The 21,651-nt window shown below is 38.8% G+C and overlaps 1 protein-coding gene across 1 annotated transcript in view; it reads left to right on the top strand.

Annotated features, from left to right (window-relative positions):
• The first annotated feature begins 7,304 nt into the window (after positions 1–7,304).
• Positions 7,305–21,651, top strand: part of FRZB (frizzled related protein) — a 30,819-nt gene continuing 16,472 nt past the window's right edge. The window contains exons 1-2 of the mRNA XM_012785786.2: positions 7,305–8,420; positions 15,746–15,793. Coding sequence (XP_012641240.1) covers positions 7,937–8,420; positions 15,746–15,793 — 532 coding nt within the window. The 5' untranslated portion in view covers positions 7,305–7,936. The remainder of the gene's footprint in view (positions 8,421–15,745; positions 15,794–21,651) is intronic.

The following is a 21,651-nucleotide window of genomic DNA, read 5'->3' as shown; positions in this document are numbered from 1 at the left end:
ATTGCCACTCGCTCTCCAGGCTTCTTCACTGTTGACATAAATAAGCTACCGTTAAGATGGCAAAACTATGTAGATAGTTTAGGTACATACTAATTGTACTGCTTCTTGTTGGAAATATAATAAGCTAAATTTTTGATTCGAAATTGGACATTTTATATTTAATGACCTAATAATTAGGAAATTCTCTAGCTACTAACTCAACTATTGAGTTACTAAGGTTGTTAGTATTGAGTGGATCCGCTCTTCCGGCCTGAGTTGTGTGATAATAATCCAGTTCTTTGTGATGGAGGAATGGGCAGACATTGAAAGAGTATTAGCCAGAAATGGAGGTATTAGCCAATGATGGGAAGAACCACACAGCTGAGGGCCACCTTGAGGGTCAGGGCCTCAATTAGAAAGAATCTTGGGGGAAAATTGCACAAGATAATTAATGTTCTTGGTTTAGCAAGAAAATCAGCAGGTCAGGATTCCCAGACATGGCCACGGAGTTGATTGGTGGTATAGGGCTGTGAAACCAATTCCCACGAAATGTTCTGTGAGCACTAAGAGGATCCATGTTAAGACTAAGGCACTTTGCATTGGCTAATTTGTTTTGAAATATCTCACTATGACCCTAGAAATCTTTTCTTTTTTGTTTTGTTTTCTTTCTTTTTTCTTTCTTTCTTTCTTTCTTTCTTTCTTTCTTTCTTTCTTTCTTTCTTTCTTTCTTCCTTCCTTCCTTCCTTCCTTCCTTCCTTCCTTCCTTCCTTCCTTCCTTCCTTCCTTTCTTTCTTTCTTTCTTCTTTCTTTCTTTCTTTCTTTCTTTCTTTCTTTCTTTCTTTCTTTCTTTCTTTCTTTCTTTCTTTCTTCTTTCTTTCTTTCTTTCTTTCTTTCTTTCTTTCTTTCTTTCTTTCTTTCTTTCTTTCTTTCTTTCTCTCTCCTTCCTTCCTTCCTTCCTTCCTTCCTTCCTTCCTTCCTTCCTTCCTTCCTTCCTTCCTTCCTTCCTTCCTTCCTTCCTTCTTTCTTTCTTTTCTGAGACAGGGTTTCACTCTGCCTGCTGGGCTAGAGTGCAATGGTGTCATCATAGCTCACTGCAACTTCAAACTCCTAGCCTCAAGCGATCCTCCCACATTGGCCCCCCAGAGTGCTAGAATTACAGGTGTGAGCCACTGCACCTGGCCTAGAAATCTTTCAATAGCCATTTCTGACATTCTGATTAGCATTTATTCTTTAAAACTGAGGATAAAACTTTCATGTTTAAAAAGAATGCATTGGATTTAATAACTAATATAGTTGCCAAGCTGGCAGGTTAGTTTTCTTATTATTTATATATTCATGAAAGAGATTGATTCATCTTCCACATAAAACATGAGACATGTGACTAACATGTGACAAATTATAGACAAATGAGGACTAGCCAGGTTACTGCTTATTGATTATTTTGCAGGATTTCTAATCCTGTGGGGATCATCTTAAGGTCATTTTCTAATTTGGACTTGGCCACCATTAGTTGTTCAGTTGTATAGATTATACCTCAGACCTAAACCTCATGTTAAAATGACTTATATGCTACTTGATTGCTCCTCTGTCACCATTAGAAGGAGAACTCAGGAATAAAAAAAAGCCTTTTAAAGACATGATAATATGAAAGGTATAGCAAAACATGTAGATCTATGCTAGAGTAAGATGGAAGCAAGGGTGTTCTAGAAATTATCTGTAATTATATCTTGTCAAAGGAAGATTAGAAAGAAATTCAGGATCATCTGGGTTTCAATTGATGACGTAGGGAGAGCCTGCAGTGTGGGGTTCTCTTGGCTGTATTTCACATCTCCCCTTCAAGACCCCCAAATCTTTTGGGGCTGTTTGGAAAAAGTCTGGGTGATTTGAAGGTATTATGTAAACTGAATACCATCATGTTAATTATCAGATACATTTATGTACGCATTTGATGTTTCTAAGTGTAAGAAAAACACTCCCAATAGAGACAGAGAATGGTGTAAATAGAAGATCAAACTAGGAGGCAGAGTTAACTGCCATTAACCGACTTCATGACTTTGGCTAAGTGATTTTTATTCTTTGAGTGTTCTCTTCAACTTAAGGTATGGAGGGGAGGGGTTGGAGCTTGGGAAGGGGAAAGAGGTGAATGAACTAGATTGCCAAAGTTCATTCCACCACTAAGATACTAAGGTTCCTTCTGGAACCCCTCTGAAGCTAGATCTTTTGTTCTTTTTTTGCAATGGGGGTGTGCAATGGCTCTATGACCGTTAGAAAAGTACATTAAAGTTAGGGGCCGGCTGTTGTAATCTCAAGTCTCAGTGGAGGTATTCGTATGGTCTTTGAGCAACTGAGAGAGGTATCTTTTCTTCCTCCCTTTGGAGTGTCATTCAGCTATTAGATTGCTTTATTGAAATTTTGTTTCCACTTTGTCTGTAAGAAAAAATAAAAGAGGCCGGGCGCTGTGGCTCACGCCTGTAATCCTAGCTCTTGGGAGGCCGAGGCGGGCGGATTGCTCAACGTCAGGAGTTCAAAACCAGCCTGAGCAAGAGCGAGACCCCGTCTCTACTATAAATAGAAAGAAATTAATTGGCCAACTGATATATATATAAAAAATTAGCCGGGCATGGTGGCGCATGCCTGTAGTCCCAGCTACCCGGGAGGCTGAGGCAGAAGGATCACTCGAGCCCAGGAGTTTGAGGTTGCTGTGAGCTAGGCTGACGCCACGGCACTCACTCTAGCCTGGGCAACAAAGCGAGACTCTGTCTCAAAAAAAAAAAAAAAAAAAAAAAAAGAAAAAATAAAAGATAAAATCATGAGAGCTTTATAACATCTAAAGAATTTACTAAATCAAGGCTTAATATATATTAATAGTTCAAAGGGGTGATTCTCAAAGTTGTTGTCCCTGGACAGCAGTATCAGAATCATCTGATAACTTATTCAAAATGCAAGTTCTCAGACCTACCCCAGACCCACTGTATCAGAAACTCTGGATGGGGTCCAGCAACCTGTGTTCTCAAAAGCCCTCCAGGGGATTCTGTTGCACGTTACAGTTTAAAAATCACTGCCCTAATATTGCTGTAGCTAACAGGTGGGAAGTTTTTATTGGATTGCCTGGACACTAGAAAGGGCAGGATCTTCTCAGCTTGGAACTCTAGGACTTACTCAGCTGCTGAATACCTCAGTGAAGGCCATCAGCAGGGAGGTCTGAAGTCCGTAGGGAGCCCAAAGCTCTTGACACCTTTACAACTTTCTATTGGGAAGGCAGAGCCAACACCTGACAATTGGTGTGCTCAGGGTGCAGGCTTTTCCTGGCTTCTTTCTGCCCATGAAAGAGCATGATTATTGGAATTGTTAAAAGAGCATGGATTCAAATCCCACTCTAACAGGCCCTTACCTATCTGTGAGAACTCTGAGAAACTTCATTCTACAGAGCCTCAGTTTCTTCATATTTAGAACTAATATCTTCTGTAAAGCATTATATGGTTCATGTGACTCGCATAAAGTAAGTACTCAAACACTAGTTCCCTTGCTCCCTGAGTACCGCGGGCTGATACTCAGGACAGAATGGGACTGACCACAGCCATTCTGATTGATCAATGTTCATATTGTACCAGTTGTTAATTATTTTACATATCAGCCCTGCTTATGAAATGTAAGCACATTTTCTTTTCTTATTTCTAATTGACAAATAATAATTGCACATTATAAACATATATTCTTATAGGAAAGACGTGGGTAGTCTTATAAACACAAACCTAGGGTAGGTTTAATGTTTATTTAAACGGATAAAAAAAGTTAATATTTAAATTATTGACAAAATAAGATGTTGCAATTTTTTCTGGGAGAGCAAAATTTTGGTAATATGGCTACTTCAAAGTGATAACTTCTAGCAAGATCTCTTCTCGACATTGCCACAGGAGCCCTGTGAGGAAGTTAAATGAAATGCCAATGATTATGGTGCATGACTCAGTCTAATGAGACTGACAGGCCATGACTGAGTGCACTTCATGAGCAGCTGTTGAGCCCAGAATTGACTCAAAGCCTCAACTAAGTGCTCAGGGGTGTTATGCTGCAGCTCTCAGAGAGCCAGGAATCCTTACCCCTGGAAGAAGTCTACTGGATGTGCCTTGTGGAGTCCTTTGAAGTCCTGGAATCTGGTTTCTATAAGATTTTTTTTTAATAATTTGCAATGCCACCTTGACAACTTTCTCAAATATAAAATCTACTGCATCAAGCTTTGGTTTTTATCTTTGCTTCCAAAAAGTGAGTTCTAAGAGACCACTATTTGATTTGCCCATTAAAATATCATTTAAAAGCTCCAATTCTTCAGTCCCTTGTCTGCTATCTGCAGATTTATCTACTTGGAAATTTCAATGGCTGGGGACAAATATGTAAAGCAGTCAGCTATCTTCTCTGCAGCCCTGGTGCAATTTTATACAAACATCAGTGTTCTGTCAGTTAAATTCTGGTTAAATAAAACCACATAAAACAAAACATAAGAGAAACAAATGATCTATAACTCATTTTCCCTGTGGTACCAAGCTTCAGCCTTCCTTGATTTTTTTCTAAACAGGCCCACATTTTTGGGGATCAGCTCATCCATTAGTGGAAACTGTATGTCCTATAATTTGTATTTCTTTCATAATCATATAGCCTATTTTTCAAACTTAGCTATCAGTATTTACTCAATTTGTATTTTATTCCTCTTTAAGTCATTTATTAAAATATAAATATTTATATTTTATAAAATGTAAATATTAAAATATATTTAAAAGATTACATTCCAAAATTTCATCAGCCAACATTTGTCAAATTTTAGTTCAAAAGGAACAGAAGATGGATTCTCTTCTTTCACATACTGTATGTACTATGTAGGAAAGCAGAGCATACCCAGATTAAAAAAATGAAATAAATTTTTTGAAGTAATAAATTAGTAGGTGCTAAAAATAGTTTGTAAAAATGAACAATGTTCAAGGGGAACTAACTAGAAAAATGAACAGAACAAGGCAAGGCTTCCTGAAGGCAGTGAAATTTACTTGGAGTTTTGATAAAAACAAATTTGAATTAAAGAAAAGTTGTGAGGGGACATATTAAACAAAGGGGGTAGCTGACTTTTGTGCAGGGGAAGGAAAAGGCACTGTATTTCAGATAATTGTAGAACCATTAAAACAATTGGCTTGGTGGGGGCGGGGCTTGTTGGCTCACGCCTGGAATCCTAGCACTCTGGAAGGCCCAGGGGGGAAGGACTGCTTGAGCTTAGGAGTGCAGGAGTTTGAGACCAGCTCTGAGCAAGAGCTAGACTCCATCTCTACTGGAAAAGGAAGGAAGGGAGGGAAGGAGGGAAGGAGGGAAGGAGGGAAGGAGGGAAGGAGGGAAGGAGGGAAGGAGGGAAGGAGGGAAGGAAGGAAGGAAGGAAGGAAGGAAGGAAGGAAGGAAGGAAGGAAGGAAGGAAGGAAGGAAGGAAGGAAGGAAAAAATTAGCCTTGCATGATGGTATGGGCCTGTAGTCCTAGCTACTTGGGACGCTGAGGCAAGAGGATCACTTGAGCCCAGGAGTTTGAGATTGCAGTGACTTATGATGATACCACTGCACTCTACCCCGGGTGACACAGTGAGAATTTGTCTCAAAAAACAAACAAAAAATCCACAATTGTATCATTTCTTCTTACACTCTAAGATTTAAGATGAACAGAAAAATGTATTTAACAATCTATTATATCTACTGCTCACTTTTTCTTCTAATTTATTGAAAATCTCACATTTTCTTTATACAGAATAGTCTCAAAATGTTTTTAATATTGACTGTTTTTTAAAATGTTTTTCCCCTAAATTTTACTTGCTAAATCATTTTTATGTAATTAATTTACATAATTTTTGGCTTTGTTTTCTTATATGACACTAAATAATTATAGACTAGGCAAAGTTTGTATACTAACTAAATGACTCCCTATCTATCTACCATCTGTTATTTTCTTTTTCTCCTAAGTAAAACAAATTTTCTTCCAAAAAAATTCACTGCAGTCACAAACTGCTGTTTGTGGTCATTTTATAGATAAAATGACCATAAACTCAAGTTAGCGCTGACATTTTATAAGTGCTGTCAAGTCAATGCTGGGGAACGGAAACCAACACACTGTGTTCTCTCAAGTGGGGACATATTTTCTCTGCTTATTAAGGATGGTGAGAAATGGCTGGATTAAAGCAAAGAAATATTTCAATGATGCAGAGCAAAGGTGACTTCCTGTTTTGTTTTCTGTTTTGTCTCCTTCTCCTCACAGTGAAGGTTGTGTTTTCTGACATTCTGCAATCCTTTTGCTCAGTGGTTTCCTACTGAAAGGGCGCAGTGCTGGGGCCTCGGCAGGTCACGCCATTCACAATGTGGGCTGACAAGGGAGGGGGTGGGGAAGAGGGAGGGAGGAGGGGCTCATTAGTTGAGAAAGCAGACCAGGAGGGGATCTGTTTTCTATTTTCTCCTCCAGATTGAACTCATCTGGGTGGAAAGGGTTTTATTGTTGTTATCATCGTCCTTATACCTGTGTGGTGTCAATTTCCTACACATTTCTTTCAAGGGTTAGGCAAAATTGTTGGGGAAAAGAGATAATACATGCCATTTTATTTCAGTAAGTAAAATCAGAAACATAAAAATCCAAGTGCTTTAAAGCTGCTAGTTTCCACTTTTAGACTTAAAAAGCAAAACTCAAGAGTTCAAATTCCACAGGGCAAAGAAAAATAGAAGAAAAACAAACCCGTCCCTTGCTTCTGGTGGCCTATTTATAATCATGCATAGCATTTCTTCTCTTTATGAAAGGCAACTCCCTCTAGCTTCCCTAGTTATTAAAAATACAGACTTCTGTAGTGCTAGCTCTGGGTTGAATAAGGCTCCACCACCACTGCTACAGCAGGGGTTTGTGTTTTCTGCGACTTGGACGTTAGTGGCTTTGCTTAAGCCGTGCTGCACGGGCGGTGATCGCAGAGGAAAAGCTGCAGTTTGCTTAAAGTAAAACCTCTAGGAAAGGAGCGGCTCGCTCGGGTTCTCTAGTGGGGACGGGGGAGACTCCTCCGTGGGGAATTGGGGGGTCTCTTCGGTGAGGGACCGGGGGCTCATCTTTGGGGGGAAAGATAGGCTCCCCAGGGTGGGGCTGCTCGAGTTGGCGCTGTCTTGGGTCCTGGCACCCCAACTGCTTCGCAGGGCGTCCCCTCCTCACAGCCTCCGACCCGCAGACCCCCCGCCCCCAGCGCCCACACCCTTCCCGGGACCAGGAGCGGGCGTGGGAGGCAGGGACTGCCGGGGGCGGAGCTCCTCCCTGTCCCCGAGGTGGGAAAGGGAAGAGCTGCGGGTCCCAGCTCAGACCTCCCGGCGAGGCTGCTCCCGCCGGTCCCTCCTGCTGGCGACCGTCGTAGCAGCGGCGGCTGCAGCTCACACTAAGAATTAGATCTTCCTCAGCCTCCAAGACTTGCAAACTCTTAACTGCACCCACTCTCCTATTAGGAGTTTTTCCCCCTCTGGTTTCTCTCCCCGTCCCCTGTCCCCTGTCCTCCTCCTCCTCACTTTGGAGAATTTAATGCTTTTTTTTAGGACCCTTTTGTGATCCAGGGGACGTGACACCCCAGAGCTTCCAACCACCTTAGCTGAATCCTGCTCTTGTTTTTATTTCCCCCTCGCTTCTTCCTGTGTTCCTCCCATCCGACAGATCCGCGAAGCCGGAGGCTTCTGCCAGGGGGAGAGGCGTAAATAGGTGCTGCTGCCCCCGAAGGCTCAGACGCTGGGGGCGGCGGCCGGAGCTCGGCGAAGCTCGTGGGACCCCATTGGGGGAATCTGATCCGAGGAAGCCGTGCGGTTGCCGGGGGAGGAGAAGCTCCCAGATCCTCGTGCCCACTTCCCGGGGGGAGGAGGAGCCCGCGGAGCCGCCGGTCGGGTCCACGGCGCCGCTGCCCCAGCCCCTGCCCCAGCCCGCGGGATCATGGTGCGCGGCCGCCCGGGAGCGATGCCGCCGCTGCTGCTGCGGGCCGGGCTGCCCGCCCTGGCCGCGCTCTGCCTGCTCCGGGCGCCCGGAGCCCGGGCTGCAGCCTGCGAGCCCGTCCGCATCCCCCTGTGCAAGTCCCTGCCCTGGAACATGACCAAGATGCCCAACCACCTGCACCACAGCACCCAGGCCAACGCCATCCTGGCCATCGAGCAGTTCGAGGGGCTGCTGGGCACCCACTGCAGCCCCGACCTGCTCTTCTTCCTCTGTGCCATGTACGCGCCCATCTGCACCATTGACTTCCAGCACGAGCCCATCAAGCCCTGCAAGTCTGTGTGCGAGCGGGCCCGGCAGGGCTGCGAGCCCATCCTCATCAAGTACCGCCACTCCTGGCCGGAGAGCCTGGCCTGCGAGGAGCTGCCGGTGTACGACCGGGGCGTGTGCATCTCTCCCGAGGCCATCGTCACTGCGGACGGAGCGGGTGAGTCTTGCCACGGCCACCCTCCCCTCGCCCCGCAGCCGCCTCACTTCTTGGAGTCCTTGTTGCTCACCTTTCCTCTCTATCTTCTCTCTTTGGATCACTTATGTTAATCTCTCCCTTAATCACTCCTCTATTGAGCACCATTCTCTCTTTCTCTTTAAAAACCTCTCTCCCCTTCCAAACGGATGCATTGTTGCACTCTATTCTAATAGGTGATCTCTCTTTCTAAAACACTGTGCTTCCACTCCCATCACACTTCTACTCCATAATGATCCTTCACTTTCAACTTTTTACATGTAGAAGTAGCCACATTTTGTAGAGTGATGCTCTTTTCTTTTAAAATTTATTTGTAATCATTGAGTTTTCCTGCCTGATTCTTCTGCAATGTCAGCATCAGGCTTCTGTGTCTTTTAGTGTTTTAGCTGCTTGGTAAGATTGTATGGAGAAAACAGAAAACTGAAGTTCCATTTTTCTTCTAATCATTAAAAATGCCAAGATAATTTCAGTAACCTTACTCCAACTCACAGATGTTAGTGGTATGTGTTTGCTCAAAATCCAATTTGAGCAATTACCTTCACCTTAAATTTCCCCCTCCTTTCAATGAGATAAATTGTTCTTCTATTCCGGAGTGAAACAGCTGTGAAACATTGCTATGCACTGCTAATTAGCTTCTGTGGCTCGCTCCAGCCCTAGAGCTGGCAGACTGAAATTACTGGGCTCTTCCACATGCCCTCAAATCATTTTGTAAATGGCATATAGATAAAAGGAATTATATTTAAGGTGTCTTATTATACACTTGTATAATGTTATTTTAAATCTTGCCCCTCGTCCCACTCTCATATTCTGCAAATAACTTGTCCTTAATATCTTATTTCATGCCCTTTTTCTATGTGTGCCTCAACCACACATTCATTTCAATCTTTCCCTACCATAAAACTTTATTGTAGTTCTATATTTAATGGAAGCAACCAAAAATTGTTTTCTCACCAGTGTTTGGTCTAATTATGACATTCATAATTCTAAGACCCCCAACTAAACCTAGTTCAGTATGGTCCATCTAATTCTAACTCAATATCCTTCCTACCAACTAACGTGAACCTCAAATTTTACCCTTCCTATACTTCGAAAATCAGGCAATTTAAACATTTTCTAAACTAGTGGGCCTCTTTCAAACCCTCCCCAGATCAACTCTGTTCTTAGACATTTTGACTTGGTTGCCTTCATCTCTGTTTATTTCTTGGGCATCAGCTTTCCTTCCTCTGCCTCAGTTTGCTCAGCCTAGGGTCATATCCCTAGTCCACTTCTAGGTAATAATTCTTAGTTATCAGGAAATTGGTTTGGAAAGATTGTTTTGTGTGCTCATTGACTCATTTAACATAAAGTGAGAGGGGAAGGGAAAAGTAGTTGTACAAATAGCTGAAAAACCAAAACTAAACAGAAGGATTTTGAGAACTTTTTGATGGTCACCTCAGTTTATCACTTTTGAACATACCTATTGTCTTCTTGATTTTAATCAAGAACCAAGAGCTGGTTGTGTAAAATAATCAGCAAGAAATATATTTCCTATTAATATTTGAACTCAAAGAGCAGTCTTGAGCCTTTGTACTCACTAAAGGCACAGGCTCTGCAGACTGGGGAAGAGCTCCCTGCAGTTGCTGCCCTGGTTTGCCAGGCACTTAGAATCAGTTAAATGCTGGCGCTCCTCTCAGGCCATGGGCTAGGAATGAGGTGGCAGTGGTTCACGTTGAAATGCATTCCTCCCCTTAAAGGACAAAACTTGCTCTTAAATCTCTCTTAGAGATGGACCTCAAATGAGTGAGCTTTGGCAAAGTTAAATGGCTCTTAAAAAGCCATAGTCAATATAAATGGGAAGCAGTTTAATTAAGTGTCCCTGAGTTACCAATCACTGTGGACCAAATGTGGAACAATCGCCTCATTGAAGCACTCAAATAGGACACGCATGGAAACAATTTGTCAGTTCATGAGACCTGATTTCTGAGCTTCTTTAAAATGCCATTATGTTTGCATTGTTAACAGCATCCTTGCTAGAAAAGTAAGTAGAGGTAGGTGGCAGTTGGAATCATGTCTTAGTGATGGTCTCCCTGCCCCTACCGTAACCTTCAGTGTGACCCAGAGACTCTGGTGGCAGGAGGAGCTGAAGTGGAGGTGGGAATGGAGAAGGGAGGGGTGCATTCTAGCCTAAAGGGTCCCCTGGCTTCCAGGGCTAGCTTGTTGAAAATTACATTCCCTATGCTGGGTCAAACTGTCAGACACCTGGAATTACTTAGGAACTCCCGCATGTGGCCAATTTAATTTACAATGCAATACACTCCTTGGTTCAGTGGCATATGATAGTTCATGAATCAGGTTTCCCACCCCCTACCCCATTCAGGTATAAACAGAGTTCCTGTGTCTTATGACTAAAATCTATCCAGCCAGACATAAACATGAGGCCTCCCTGAATAAAATGGGACCAACTTTCATATTCCTTCAACACCAAGAAGATTTTCAAATCCTTTCCTACCATTCCCAGGGATCTGTCCTCTCACAGTATTTTATGATTCCACAAACAAGCTTAGGACATTTTACAAAGCAAGGTTGTATTGAAATGGAGTAATACTTCAATCCATTTTTTCTTCAAACACTAAGGGTAAACATTCTTTATTAATAAAGAACATGTTAGGGCTGGGCACAGTGGCTCATGCCTGTAATCTTAGCACTCTGGGAGGCCGAGGTGAGCGGATCACTCTAGGTCAGGAGTTCGAAACCAGCCTGACTAAGAGTGAGACCCCTGTCTCTACTAAAAATAGAAACAAATTAATTGGCCAACTAAAAATATATAGAAAAAATTAGCCAGGCATGGTGGCGCATGCCTGTAGTCCCAGCTACTCTGGAGGCTGAGGCAGAAGGATTGCTTGAGCCCAGGAGTTGGAGGTTGCTGTGAGCTAGGCTGACACCACGGCACTCTAGCCCAGGCAACAGAGTGAGACTCTGTCTCAAAAAAAAACAAAACCAAAAAAAAAGCATGTTACATCCAGATCATCACTAATAAATTCATATCAAGTTTATTATTTTTACACATTTTATATTTACTATAGAGTGTGGCTACATATATAACTGCTTTATCTGAAAACTCAGTTCAATTTAGCCATTCAGCCAGTTAATTATTACATTTAGTCAAATCTTTAATATTGCATGGTGAGTAAAAAGGATAGGCTTGGAGTTGGGCAGAACAGGTGTTGAATCTTGACTCTGTGCCATCAGAGCAGAGCACCAATTGTTGCTATTGATCAATAGCATCAACTGTCGCTATTGGAAAATACATAATGTCTTTGCTTCAAAGTTTTATCTGTAAAATGAGGACAAAACTGCCTACGTCCCAAGGGCATGGTAAAGATGAAATTAAATTGAATATAAAGCACTGAGTTTAGTACCTAGTATATAGTAAGCCCTGAACAAATTGCTTTTGCTATTTTACTATTATCACTTTTATGTCAAATTGACCAATGTTTTCTTTCTTTTTCTTTTTCTTGAAATGATTATATTGGTAGATGCAGACATAGCCTAGAACTTTTATCAGTTCATCTCTGGGAAAAGAAATGAGTTTTACACTGAGACCTAACTGGAAAAGCAGATCTTCTTTCTTCTGAATGTATAAAGTTAATATTTCATCTTACACAAATCAACCTGGACCTCAGGCTCAAGAGTAAACCCCTTTTGGGAGTGACAGAAAAAAAGAATGAGTCTGATGGATATGAGTTAATTACAAATAGTTAATCTCAGAAACCACAAGATCAAGCATTTAAGAAAATTTACAGTATGATCATTCACAGCTATTTCTACAACACCTACAGTGTACTGTGCCAAGGACTTTATAATCACTTCTCAGTCGTCGCTGGTTTCCGTGGCAGTGCTAGCTTGTCTCCCCGGCTCTTGCTCAACGCGTTTCTGCAGGCTGCCTCTCTCCAGCCAGAGCTGCGCCAACTTTCACATGCAGGGACTGCTGTTTAATCATTTCTCCACTCTCAGAGGAACAGGCGGTCTTTTCTTTAGCCCTGGTCTGTAAATATTTGAGGGGCCAAATACCAAGAGGGAAGAAGACTTATTTAGTGTGATAGAAGGAAAATGGAATGGAAAGGAGGAATGGAAATTTTAGATTAGGACTAGAAAGAAAACATGATTCTAAGGATTCTTCATTATGTAAAATATTGAAAGGCACTCTGGATGGGGTATGGAAGGGTATGTCAGTGCTATGGTATTTAATTTTTTTTAGAGCTAACCCAATTATCAGTGATAATGGAATCTTATGTAGTCACCAAATCTTATTTTAATAATTCACTTTTATTCCCACCAAATCTTTAAATAGTTGTTGCTACAAATAGCAAAATTGACTAGGTTATGTTTGGCCTTTCTTTCTACTTAGTGTCTAGAAAGAGAAGACCAACAGCTACCATGTAGATATTCAGTTTTGAATAACTAAGAATTGGCTACATTTCTTCAATTTAGAGAAAATCACAGTTTTAGGGTTATAGGCCCTTAGTTGGAATTCTAGATTTGCTATTGATTTTTGTACATTGAGCAAATCACTTGACTTTGACATTGGTTGGGGATTGTGAAGAACAAAATAAATATTCATGTGAAGTGATTGATAAATGGTAAGGTACAATATAAATGTTCAAACAATACCATTGGGGAGAGGACATGTCATCTTCAGTGCAGGGATCATTAGCAGCAACAGAATAAATGCTAGCCACACTTAACATGCTCTAGGCGCTGTCCTAAGCATGTTATGTAAATTCACTTAATTCTCACAGCAGCTCATGGACGAGCTGTTATTCCCATTTTGCAGAAAAGGAAGCTGAGGCATATAGAGAAGTTAAGTGACTTCTCCACGCTAATATAGCTGGTAATAAAAAGAAGATTCAAACCCAAGCTTATTTTATACTACGCTTCCTCTCTTATTAAGAAATATGACTCCTCAGCTGGGTGCAGGTCTCTCCCGCCTATAACCACAACACTTCGGGAGGCTGAAGCAGGAGGATCATGTGAGCCCAGGAGTTTGAGGCTGCAGTGAGCTATGATCGGGCCACTGCACTCCAGCCAGGGCAACAGTGAGACCCTGACTCTAAAATTAAAAAAAAAAGAGAAAAAAGAAGTAATGTGATTCCTAACTTTCTAGAGAATCTGTGTCTTTTGCCCATCAGATTATAATTAAAAGAACAAAGGTTTTTCATTGTATTTTGAAAGCCCATTTATATATGGCTTAAGAGAATAAAAGGCAGCCTAGATAATGGATTCTAAGAGATAAGAGATTACTACTTCACTGCACTTTTGAGATAGAGATTATACAGTTCAGATTCTCATGTCTAACTTGGAGCCTCTCAGTCTCAGCATGCCTCAGAGTTAACTTATTTTTGCACCCTTATACACTCTTTTATTTTTATTTTTTTTTTTAGTATTTTCTATATTGTTGAGAGCTACCATCATACTCTAGGCCTGATTATGCCCTTTCCTTGTCCCCCACATTCAATAGGTATCATGTGCTATTGGATCTACTGTGAATCAGATTTCCTTCCCTCTCTCTTTAATGCCACTTTCTTAGTTTGGACCTCACTATTTCTCATGTGGGTTTTGAGATCTCATCCCTCCCTTTCTCTCTGCTCACACCACTCTATCTCAGCTGCTCTGGAGGACTTGCAGGTCTCTTACCTCGGTTTGTTTGTGGCATTCTGTATCTGGAAAACCCTCCCTAGCTTTCCTAGCTCTCTCAGGTCTCTTCTCCTGGAAACCTCTGTGACCTCCACTAGAAATCCTTGGGGCGTAAAACCTACTAATATCTACTATTTTAATTTAGGATACTTTTGTTGGTAGAATTCCTAAGTTTAACTTTCTGGAAACAATTATATATATTAAATGAATTATAATCAGAAAATTTTGGTTTTGTCTCTCACAATTCTAATGGTTGACTTCTAAGCATTTTTAAAGGTATAGAAACATTTTCCTGTGAATAAGAATGAAAGAAGGAAAATACTCTCCCTGGCTTAGCCGTTTCAAAGAGGTTTTCTTTTTCCATGAAAAGAGTTTTATTTTTCATTTCAACCTTTGCACACTCAACATTTTAAATGTGGACCAATATCATTTCTTAATTTACAGGGAGATTATTTTCATATAAACCATAGTCATTTTTCATATTATTCAGGAATGGAAAGAGCATTGGCACATCACTCTAATACTTGGATATATTTACTATAAATACAGTGTTTGACTACAATAAAAGTAATTAAATTAATAGTTTATGCCCAAGTTGAGCCAAATATTTTATAATTAGTGTTTGTTTCCTGATTATTTATGTGACTTCTATCTTTTCTTGGATATAGCTGATGATTACTAAGCCTGGGAAAATAGTTCATTAATTATAATTGTGTTATTGTCCTAAAATAATATTAACCCATTTTTGTTTATTCCTAATAGGACTTAAAAACAAAAAGGACAAAGGAAGAATACTATTTTCTGTGACAATAAATAGACACAAAATTCATTTAGTATAAAGTGTTAATATAGATATTAAACTTGTATAAAAGGGCTGAGTTGGCGTGTCAATAAGAATCTATCACTAGGCACAGCATTTCTCAGCATGGTGTTCTGCTGAGGCACTCAGTGTCATTCATTAGAGGCTGCTTTCTTAATTAGAACACAGAAGACCTTTATCATCACCGTTTTATGCAATTATGGCATCATGAAAAGAATCAATGGCAATTTCTAATTATTGCCACATCTATTAAATTGCACTGGCTTGAATAGTCCCTGGATAGTAGGTTTCGTTTCTGAAGAGCTATTTAGTCTGCAGTTAACAAAGGGCATGAAAATGCTTTCTGAATGTGTTCCTAGGCACTAAGGATTTAAGCATATACTAGTACATTGTGATACATGTGTGTGTTGAAGAGGTGTGTTTGGTTCTTTTTGTCATCAACTCACAAGTGTTGGGTGAATGCCTAATATTTGTGTGGGCTTTATGGTGATAGGATGCTCATCATTTACAAATTTTGTGAAATTGAAATAAATTATTTATTAATATTAAATCCTGAAATTTTATGCACAGTTGATGAGGATTCAAAAGAGTAGCACCTTTCAGTCACATGAAAGAATAGATCTCATCCTTATTCAATCCACAAATGATAAGAGTGCCAACTTTATGACACTAATAAGAATCTACTTCCTTGAGACACCTGGGTCTTTCATCAAATTTGTGACTGAATTAGATTTTTTATATGGGAATTTTCTTGAAATAATAGCAAATATGGTTTTTTTGTTCTATCTGCTTTCAGATTTTCCTATGGATTCTAGTAATGGAAATTGTAGAGGGGCAAGCAGTGGTGAGTATACCATTATCTTCCTGGTGTTCCTTCATGATCAGATTAGTCTTTGATGTAACCTAGATAGTCAAGTCTTATTTGGAGAAGTTTGTGCTCTATATTTTAAAAGTAAATTTAAAAATTATTTACTTATATTAATTAAAAAAATTATCAGATAGTAAAGTTGGCTTTTTCTTTTGGCATAGTTTGGTATACATGAATTTCAATGCATGTATAGATTCATATCATCACCACTACAATCAGGATACAAAATTCCATCACCCCAAAAAACGTCCCCATGCTAAATCCCTCTATAATTACAAGTTTCCTTCACCCTTAACCACTGGCAATCACTGATCTTTTTTCCATCACCATAGTTTTGTCTTTTTGAAACTGTCCATATAAGTGGAATGAAAGAATATATAACTTTTTCAGATCGACTTTTTTCCACTTAGCATAATGCCTTTGAGATTTATCCAATTGTTGCATGCATCAATAGTCCATTCCATGAAGTTGCACTTTATTGTTTTTGAAATAAAAAACAAACAAACAAACAAAAAAAAATAGTCCATTCCTTTTTATTGTTGGATATTTTACTACTTGGATGTATGACCATTTGATTATCCATTCACTCCTTAAAGAGTATTTGAGTTGTTTCCCAGTTTGGGGCAATCATAATAGAGCCGCTATAAAAATTCATGTACAGATTTTTGTGTAAATATCTAGGAATAGGATTGCTGGGTTATATGGTAGGTATATATTTAACTATAAAAAATTGCCAAACTGGTTCCAAAATGGCTGTTCAATTTTGCACTAGCAATGTATAAGAGTTGTAGTTGCTCCATATCCTGGATAGCACTTGGCATTGTCTTTTTTTTATTGTTAGCCATTTTAATAGTTGTGTAGTGATAGTTCATCATAGTTTTAATTTGCATTTTTCTAATAGTAAATGATGTTGCATATCTTTTCATGGGTTTATTTACCATCCACATATATCCTTCTTGGTGAAGTATTTGTTCAGTTCTTTTTCCCATTTTAAATTGAGTTGTTTCTTTACTAAGATGTTTTGAGTGTTCTTTGTATATTTTGGATACAAAGAACCATCTCTCGGTTTCATTCATTTCCTCTATTTTTCTGTTTTCAATTTTATTGATTTCTTTCTTCCTTCTTGATTTGGAGATTTAATGTATTTTGCCTTTGTTTTGTTCCTTAGAGTAGAAGTTTATGTTTTGAGACCCTTTTTCTTTTCTAATATAATAATATGCTATAACTATTCATCTAAGGTGATCTGTGAATATTTCATGTATACTTGGAAAAATATTTTATTATTGGATGGAATGTTCTTTAAATACCAATTCAATTCAGTTAATACCGTTATTTCATTCTTTTATATTCTTGCTGATTTTATGTATCCTAGATCTATTGATTACTGAGAGATCAGTGTCTAATTCTCCAAATATTATTGTGGATTTTCCCATTTCTCTTTTTACTCTGTCAGTTTTGTTTCATGTATTTTGAAAGCTCTGTTGTTGGGTGCATACACATTTAATGTTTTTGATGTCTTGTTGTTGAATTGATGTTTTCATTATGTGTAGTATCCCTCTGACCTTGGTACTTTGCTCTACTCTAGCGTCTATTTTGACTGATATTAATATAGCCACTTCAGCTTTCTTTTGGTCAGTGTTTACACTGGTATAAGGCATATCTTCTTTATCCTTCTACTTTTAACATACCTGTATCATTATATTTTAACTACATTTCTCGTAGACATCATATAGTTGGGTCATTTCATGTTTACTGTAAATTGATATATTTGGATTTAGAACTATAATTTTATTTGTTTTCTGTTTGTTCCTTCTCCTTTTTGTTGATAGTTCCATCTTTTTTTGGGTTTAGTGTCTCTCTCTCATACACACATGTATTCTTGTGAGATAATGTTATATTTTTTCAACCATTAAGTATTTTTAAACAACTCAAGAGGAAAATAGCCTACTGTATTTATACAGATGTTTATAATTTCAATTGTTCTTCTTTCCGATATTTCTGGCTTCCTTCTGAAGGACTTCCTTTTAGCATTTTTTTTTTTTTGCATGTCTTTTACAGCAGTTCTGGTGGCAACAAATTCTCTGTTTTGCTTCACCTGAAAATGTCTTCATTTCACCTTCATTACTGAAGGATATTTTCACTGGATATAGGATTCTGGGTTAGCAGTTCATTTAGCACTTAACAAATATTCTGCTTACTCTGGTTTCAACGTTTTTCATGGGAAATCAGCAATCATTCAAATCATTGTTCCCCTGCAAGTCATGTATCAGTTTTCTTTGGTTGCTTTCAGTATTTTTTCGGTTTATCTTTACTTTTCAGCAGTTTGATTATGACATGTCTTGACATTGATCTCTGAGTTTACCCTGTTTAGGGTTAACTGAACTTATTTTTAAATTTATGCCTGTTGCCAAATTAGAGAAGTGTTCAGGAATTATTTCTTAAAATGCTTTTTATACCACAGTCTCTTCTATGATCACATGAATGTTGTTAGATCTTTTGATATCTTTTGATCAAAGGCTATGTTCATTTTTTCTTCTAATCTTTTTTCTCTGTTATTTAGATTAGATAATTTCTATTAACCTGTCTTAAATTTATTGACTCTTGGACCAGTTTTTATTTGTTACTATATTTTTTAAAATTAAAATTTCCATTTGATTCTTCATTATATTTTGTATATCTTTGTTAAGATTTTCTATCTTTCAATTCATTTCAATGGTATTCATAATTACTGTTGGGAGCATTTTTATAATAGCTATCTTAAAGTCATTGTTGGATAATGACAACATCTGTGTCATTTGGTTGCCTTTTCTCATGCAAGTTGAGATTTTCCTAATTTTTCCTGTGTAAAGTAATTTTGGATTGAATCGTGGACATTTTGAATATCATGTAATAAAGCTTTGGGTCTTATTTCAAGTCCTATGAAGAATTTTGATATTTTTATTTTGGCAGGAGTCAACCTCGTTAGATTTATGCTGCAAATTCTGACTAGTATTCTGTGGGTTGTGATTTCAGTGTCAGTTCCATATCCAAAGACTTTGCAGTAGCTTTTGTATCTGTCCCACATGTGTACCACTCAGTGGCCAGTATGAGATCAGAGCAGTGATCTATCCCCTAGTTCAGCTTGCAAAGTCTGTGGTATACTATTTTATGTTAGATTCACACTACTCAAGGGTTGAGCCCAGCAGTTCATAAAAACTCTTTGAGATCAGTTTCCAAGGTCCTTCCTCCCTGTGATCTCCCTAGCACTTTTTAGTTCCTTGGAACTCCCCCTTTTGGTCCTTTGGCCAGAAAACTCAGGCTTTTTTACCTCACTCTGCAGTTTACTTTTTGTGATTGCTGCTGCATCTGGGGTCAAGTGGTGGGAGGACAGGGAGAGAGACAGAGAGAGAGAAAGTAATGGGGGGTTTGCCCCAAACTCTTGGAATTCCAAGTTTTCCAATCAGAGAGGAAGGTTGTCCTTCATCAGAGTTTTAGGTTCCTGAGGGCCTTCCTTGCTGCAGCTGTTGCTGTTACCACTGTCCCAGGATGTACTGAGGGGTGGAGTGAAAGATACTAAAGTGTTAGAAACCCTTCCCACTTCTTGAGCTAGAACTACAGAGCTTCTCCTGGAGTACTTTCTCTGCACAATGAACACTTTCAGGATACAGGCTGTGTTGAAACCAGACTGGTGGACACCAGAGGGGGAAAAAGGGTGAACCCACTATCAGATTGATGGTACTGGTTTCCTTCTCTAATCTTCTTGCTACAACTGTATTTACTTTTCAGGGTTCTTAAGTAGCTGTTTCATGTATTCTTTTCAGGTTTTATGACTGTTCAGTGGGAGAAATGAAATGGACTCCACTTATTCCATCCTGCCATAAAATCTTTAATGTTTGACATACGTGCAGCAAAGTGCACAAATCATAGAATTGCATTTTCACAAAGTAAACACTCTCTTGTAATCACCACACGGTGCAAGATATATAACATTGCCAGCACTCCATGAACGTCCAAATCACTACCCTCTCCCTCATTCCCAAAGGTAACTTCTCGCAGGAATTCTAATACCATAGATTAATTTTGCCTGATTCTGAAATTTATATGAACAGAATTCTACAGTGTGTACTTTTTTGTGTGCATGTGGCTTCCTTTGTTCTTCATTATGCTGTGTATAGGAGCAGTTTTTCGTTCTCACTGCTCTACATAGCATTCTATCATTGAAGGTACCATACTTCATTTATTCACTCTAATGTTCCTGGATATTTGGGTTGTTTCTAGTTTTTGTTCCTATGACTACTGCTGCATTTGTCTTTATAAGAATATGATATTAATAACTATAATTAGTTACTATACATGTCTTCCATTTCATTTCCCTCTAGTAATTTGCACTGATTTTGGTCAGTATGTCCTTTCTTGTGAGATGTTTTATATGTGGAAACAAAACATTTATTTTGTCAAGTGGTAAATAAGTTTGAAATGTCAATTTTCATTAGATAGGGACAGTTTTTACTGTTGACTTCCACTTAATCTTATGAAGGTGACATGTCTTTGACCTGAGAAATGTTCACCAAAAGGTGTCCCCAGTAAATCTTTATCATAAATTAACAACATAAGTGAATTAAAATTATTTATTTAGAATCATTTTGTTACTCTCTTGATGTAATTGAGAATGTTTTTCAGTGTTATAACATCAGTTGGAAATCACTGGTTTCCAGCAATGGTGCTGTTCTGAGGATCATTCCTATTATGTTTGCTCAATACAAAGCAAAAACCTAATTTGTATACAAGTGCAATTGGTGAGTCAACATCTCTGGCCAAGGACATGTGTATGCTATAAATTTGTCCAGAAGTTATGGTTAGAAAAATACAGTGCTTTAATGTGTGAAAGAAAAAAGACAACACATCAACACTATAAACAATATATAAAAATAGTTCAATGTGTAAAACTACCTAGAACAAATATAATGTTCTTGGAGTCAGTGTTTACTGCTCCTCTTTTTAAAATATTTCCTGTTGTCTGGTATAATGGGAGTGATGAAAACCAACAGGCAAAACCAAAGCTCGTTTTTTTGTGTGCAAAAAAAACAAAACACTAACATATTCACATGTTCTGAAAAGAAAATATAATTGGTTTGTACTCAAAATTTTATACTTTGGGAAATGTAACAGCTGAGGTTGATCACGATAAAGCAGGAAATGAGGAAGGCACAAAAACATTGTAACCCACATAATGACCCCTTTCCAAAGTGTCAAGCTGTTTCTGTCTGGAATTTGAAAAAGAAATTCTTTCACTCTAGTTAATTTATCCTTTGCCTCAAAACTTAACAATTTTTCTTTTTTCTTTCTTTTTATTGGAGATAATGACTCTGAGCAGCTTCCAATTTGTGTGTTTTGTTGTTGCAAATCCACTATCATCATAAGGAATAGACCCTCTCTATTTCCATAGCATGGAATATGGAGAAAACCAATTTTAATTCTATTCTGTTGAGTCACTGGGTTATCAAATCAGCACAGAAAATTAAGACAGATATTCAAATGGTTTAAGGAAAAGGTATGCTTTTTATTAAAATAATTCCCCCAAATAATTTTTCTGATATGGAGAAACCCAATTTTAGTCCTATTCCATTGAGTCACTTAGGCTATCAAATCACAGAAAATTAAGGCAGATATTCAAATGGTTCAATGATAAGCTGTGCTTTTGACTAAAATAATTCCAAAAAATAATTCTCCCAGTTTTCTACTTTGTGATGATGACCAATTTTATGAGCTTTTGCATTTGAAAAACACAAATTTCTCCAGAGAGGAAATACGGGTAGTAAATTCTGACACTGATTAACTATATGAGCATGACCAAA

The sequence above is a fragment of the Microcebus murinus genome, chromosome 8 (genome assembly GCF_040939455.1).
Source record: "Microcebus murinus isolate Inina chromosome 8, M.murinus_Inina_mat1.0, whole genome shotgun sequence".
NCBI classification, from domain to species: Eukaryota; Metazoa; Chordata; class Mammalia; order Primates; family Cheirogaleidae; genus Microcebus; species Microcebus murinus.
This window is presented reverse-complemented; position numbering and strand designations above follow the sequence as displayed.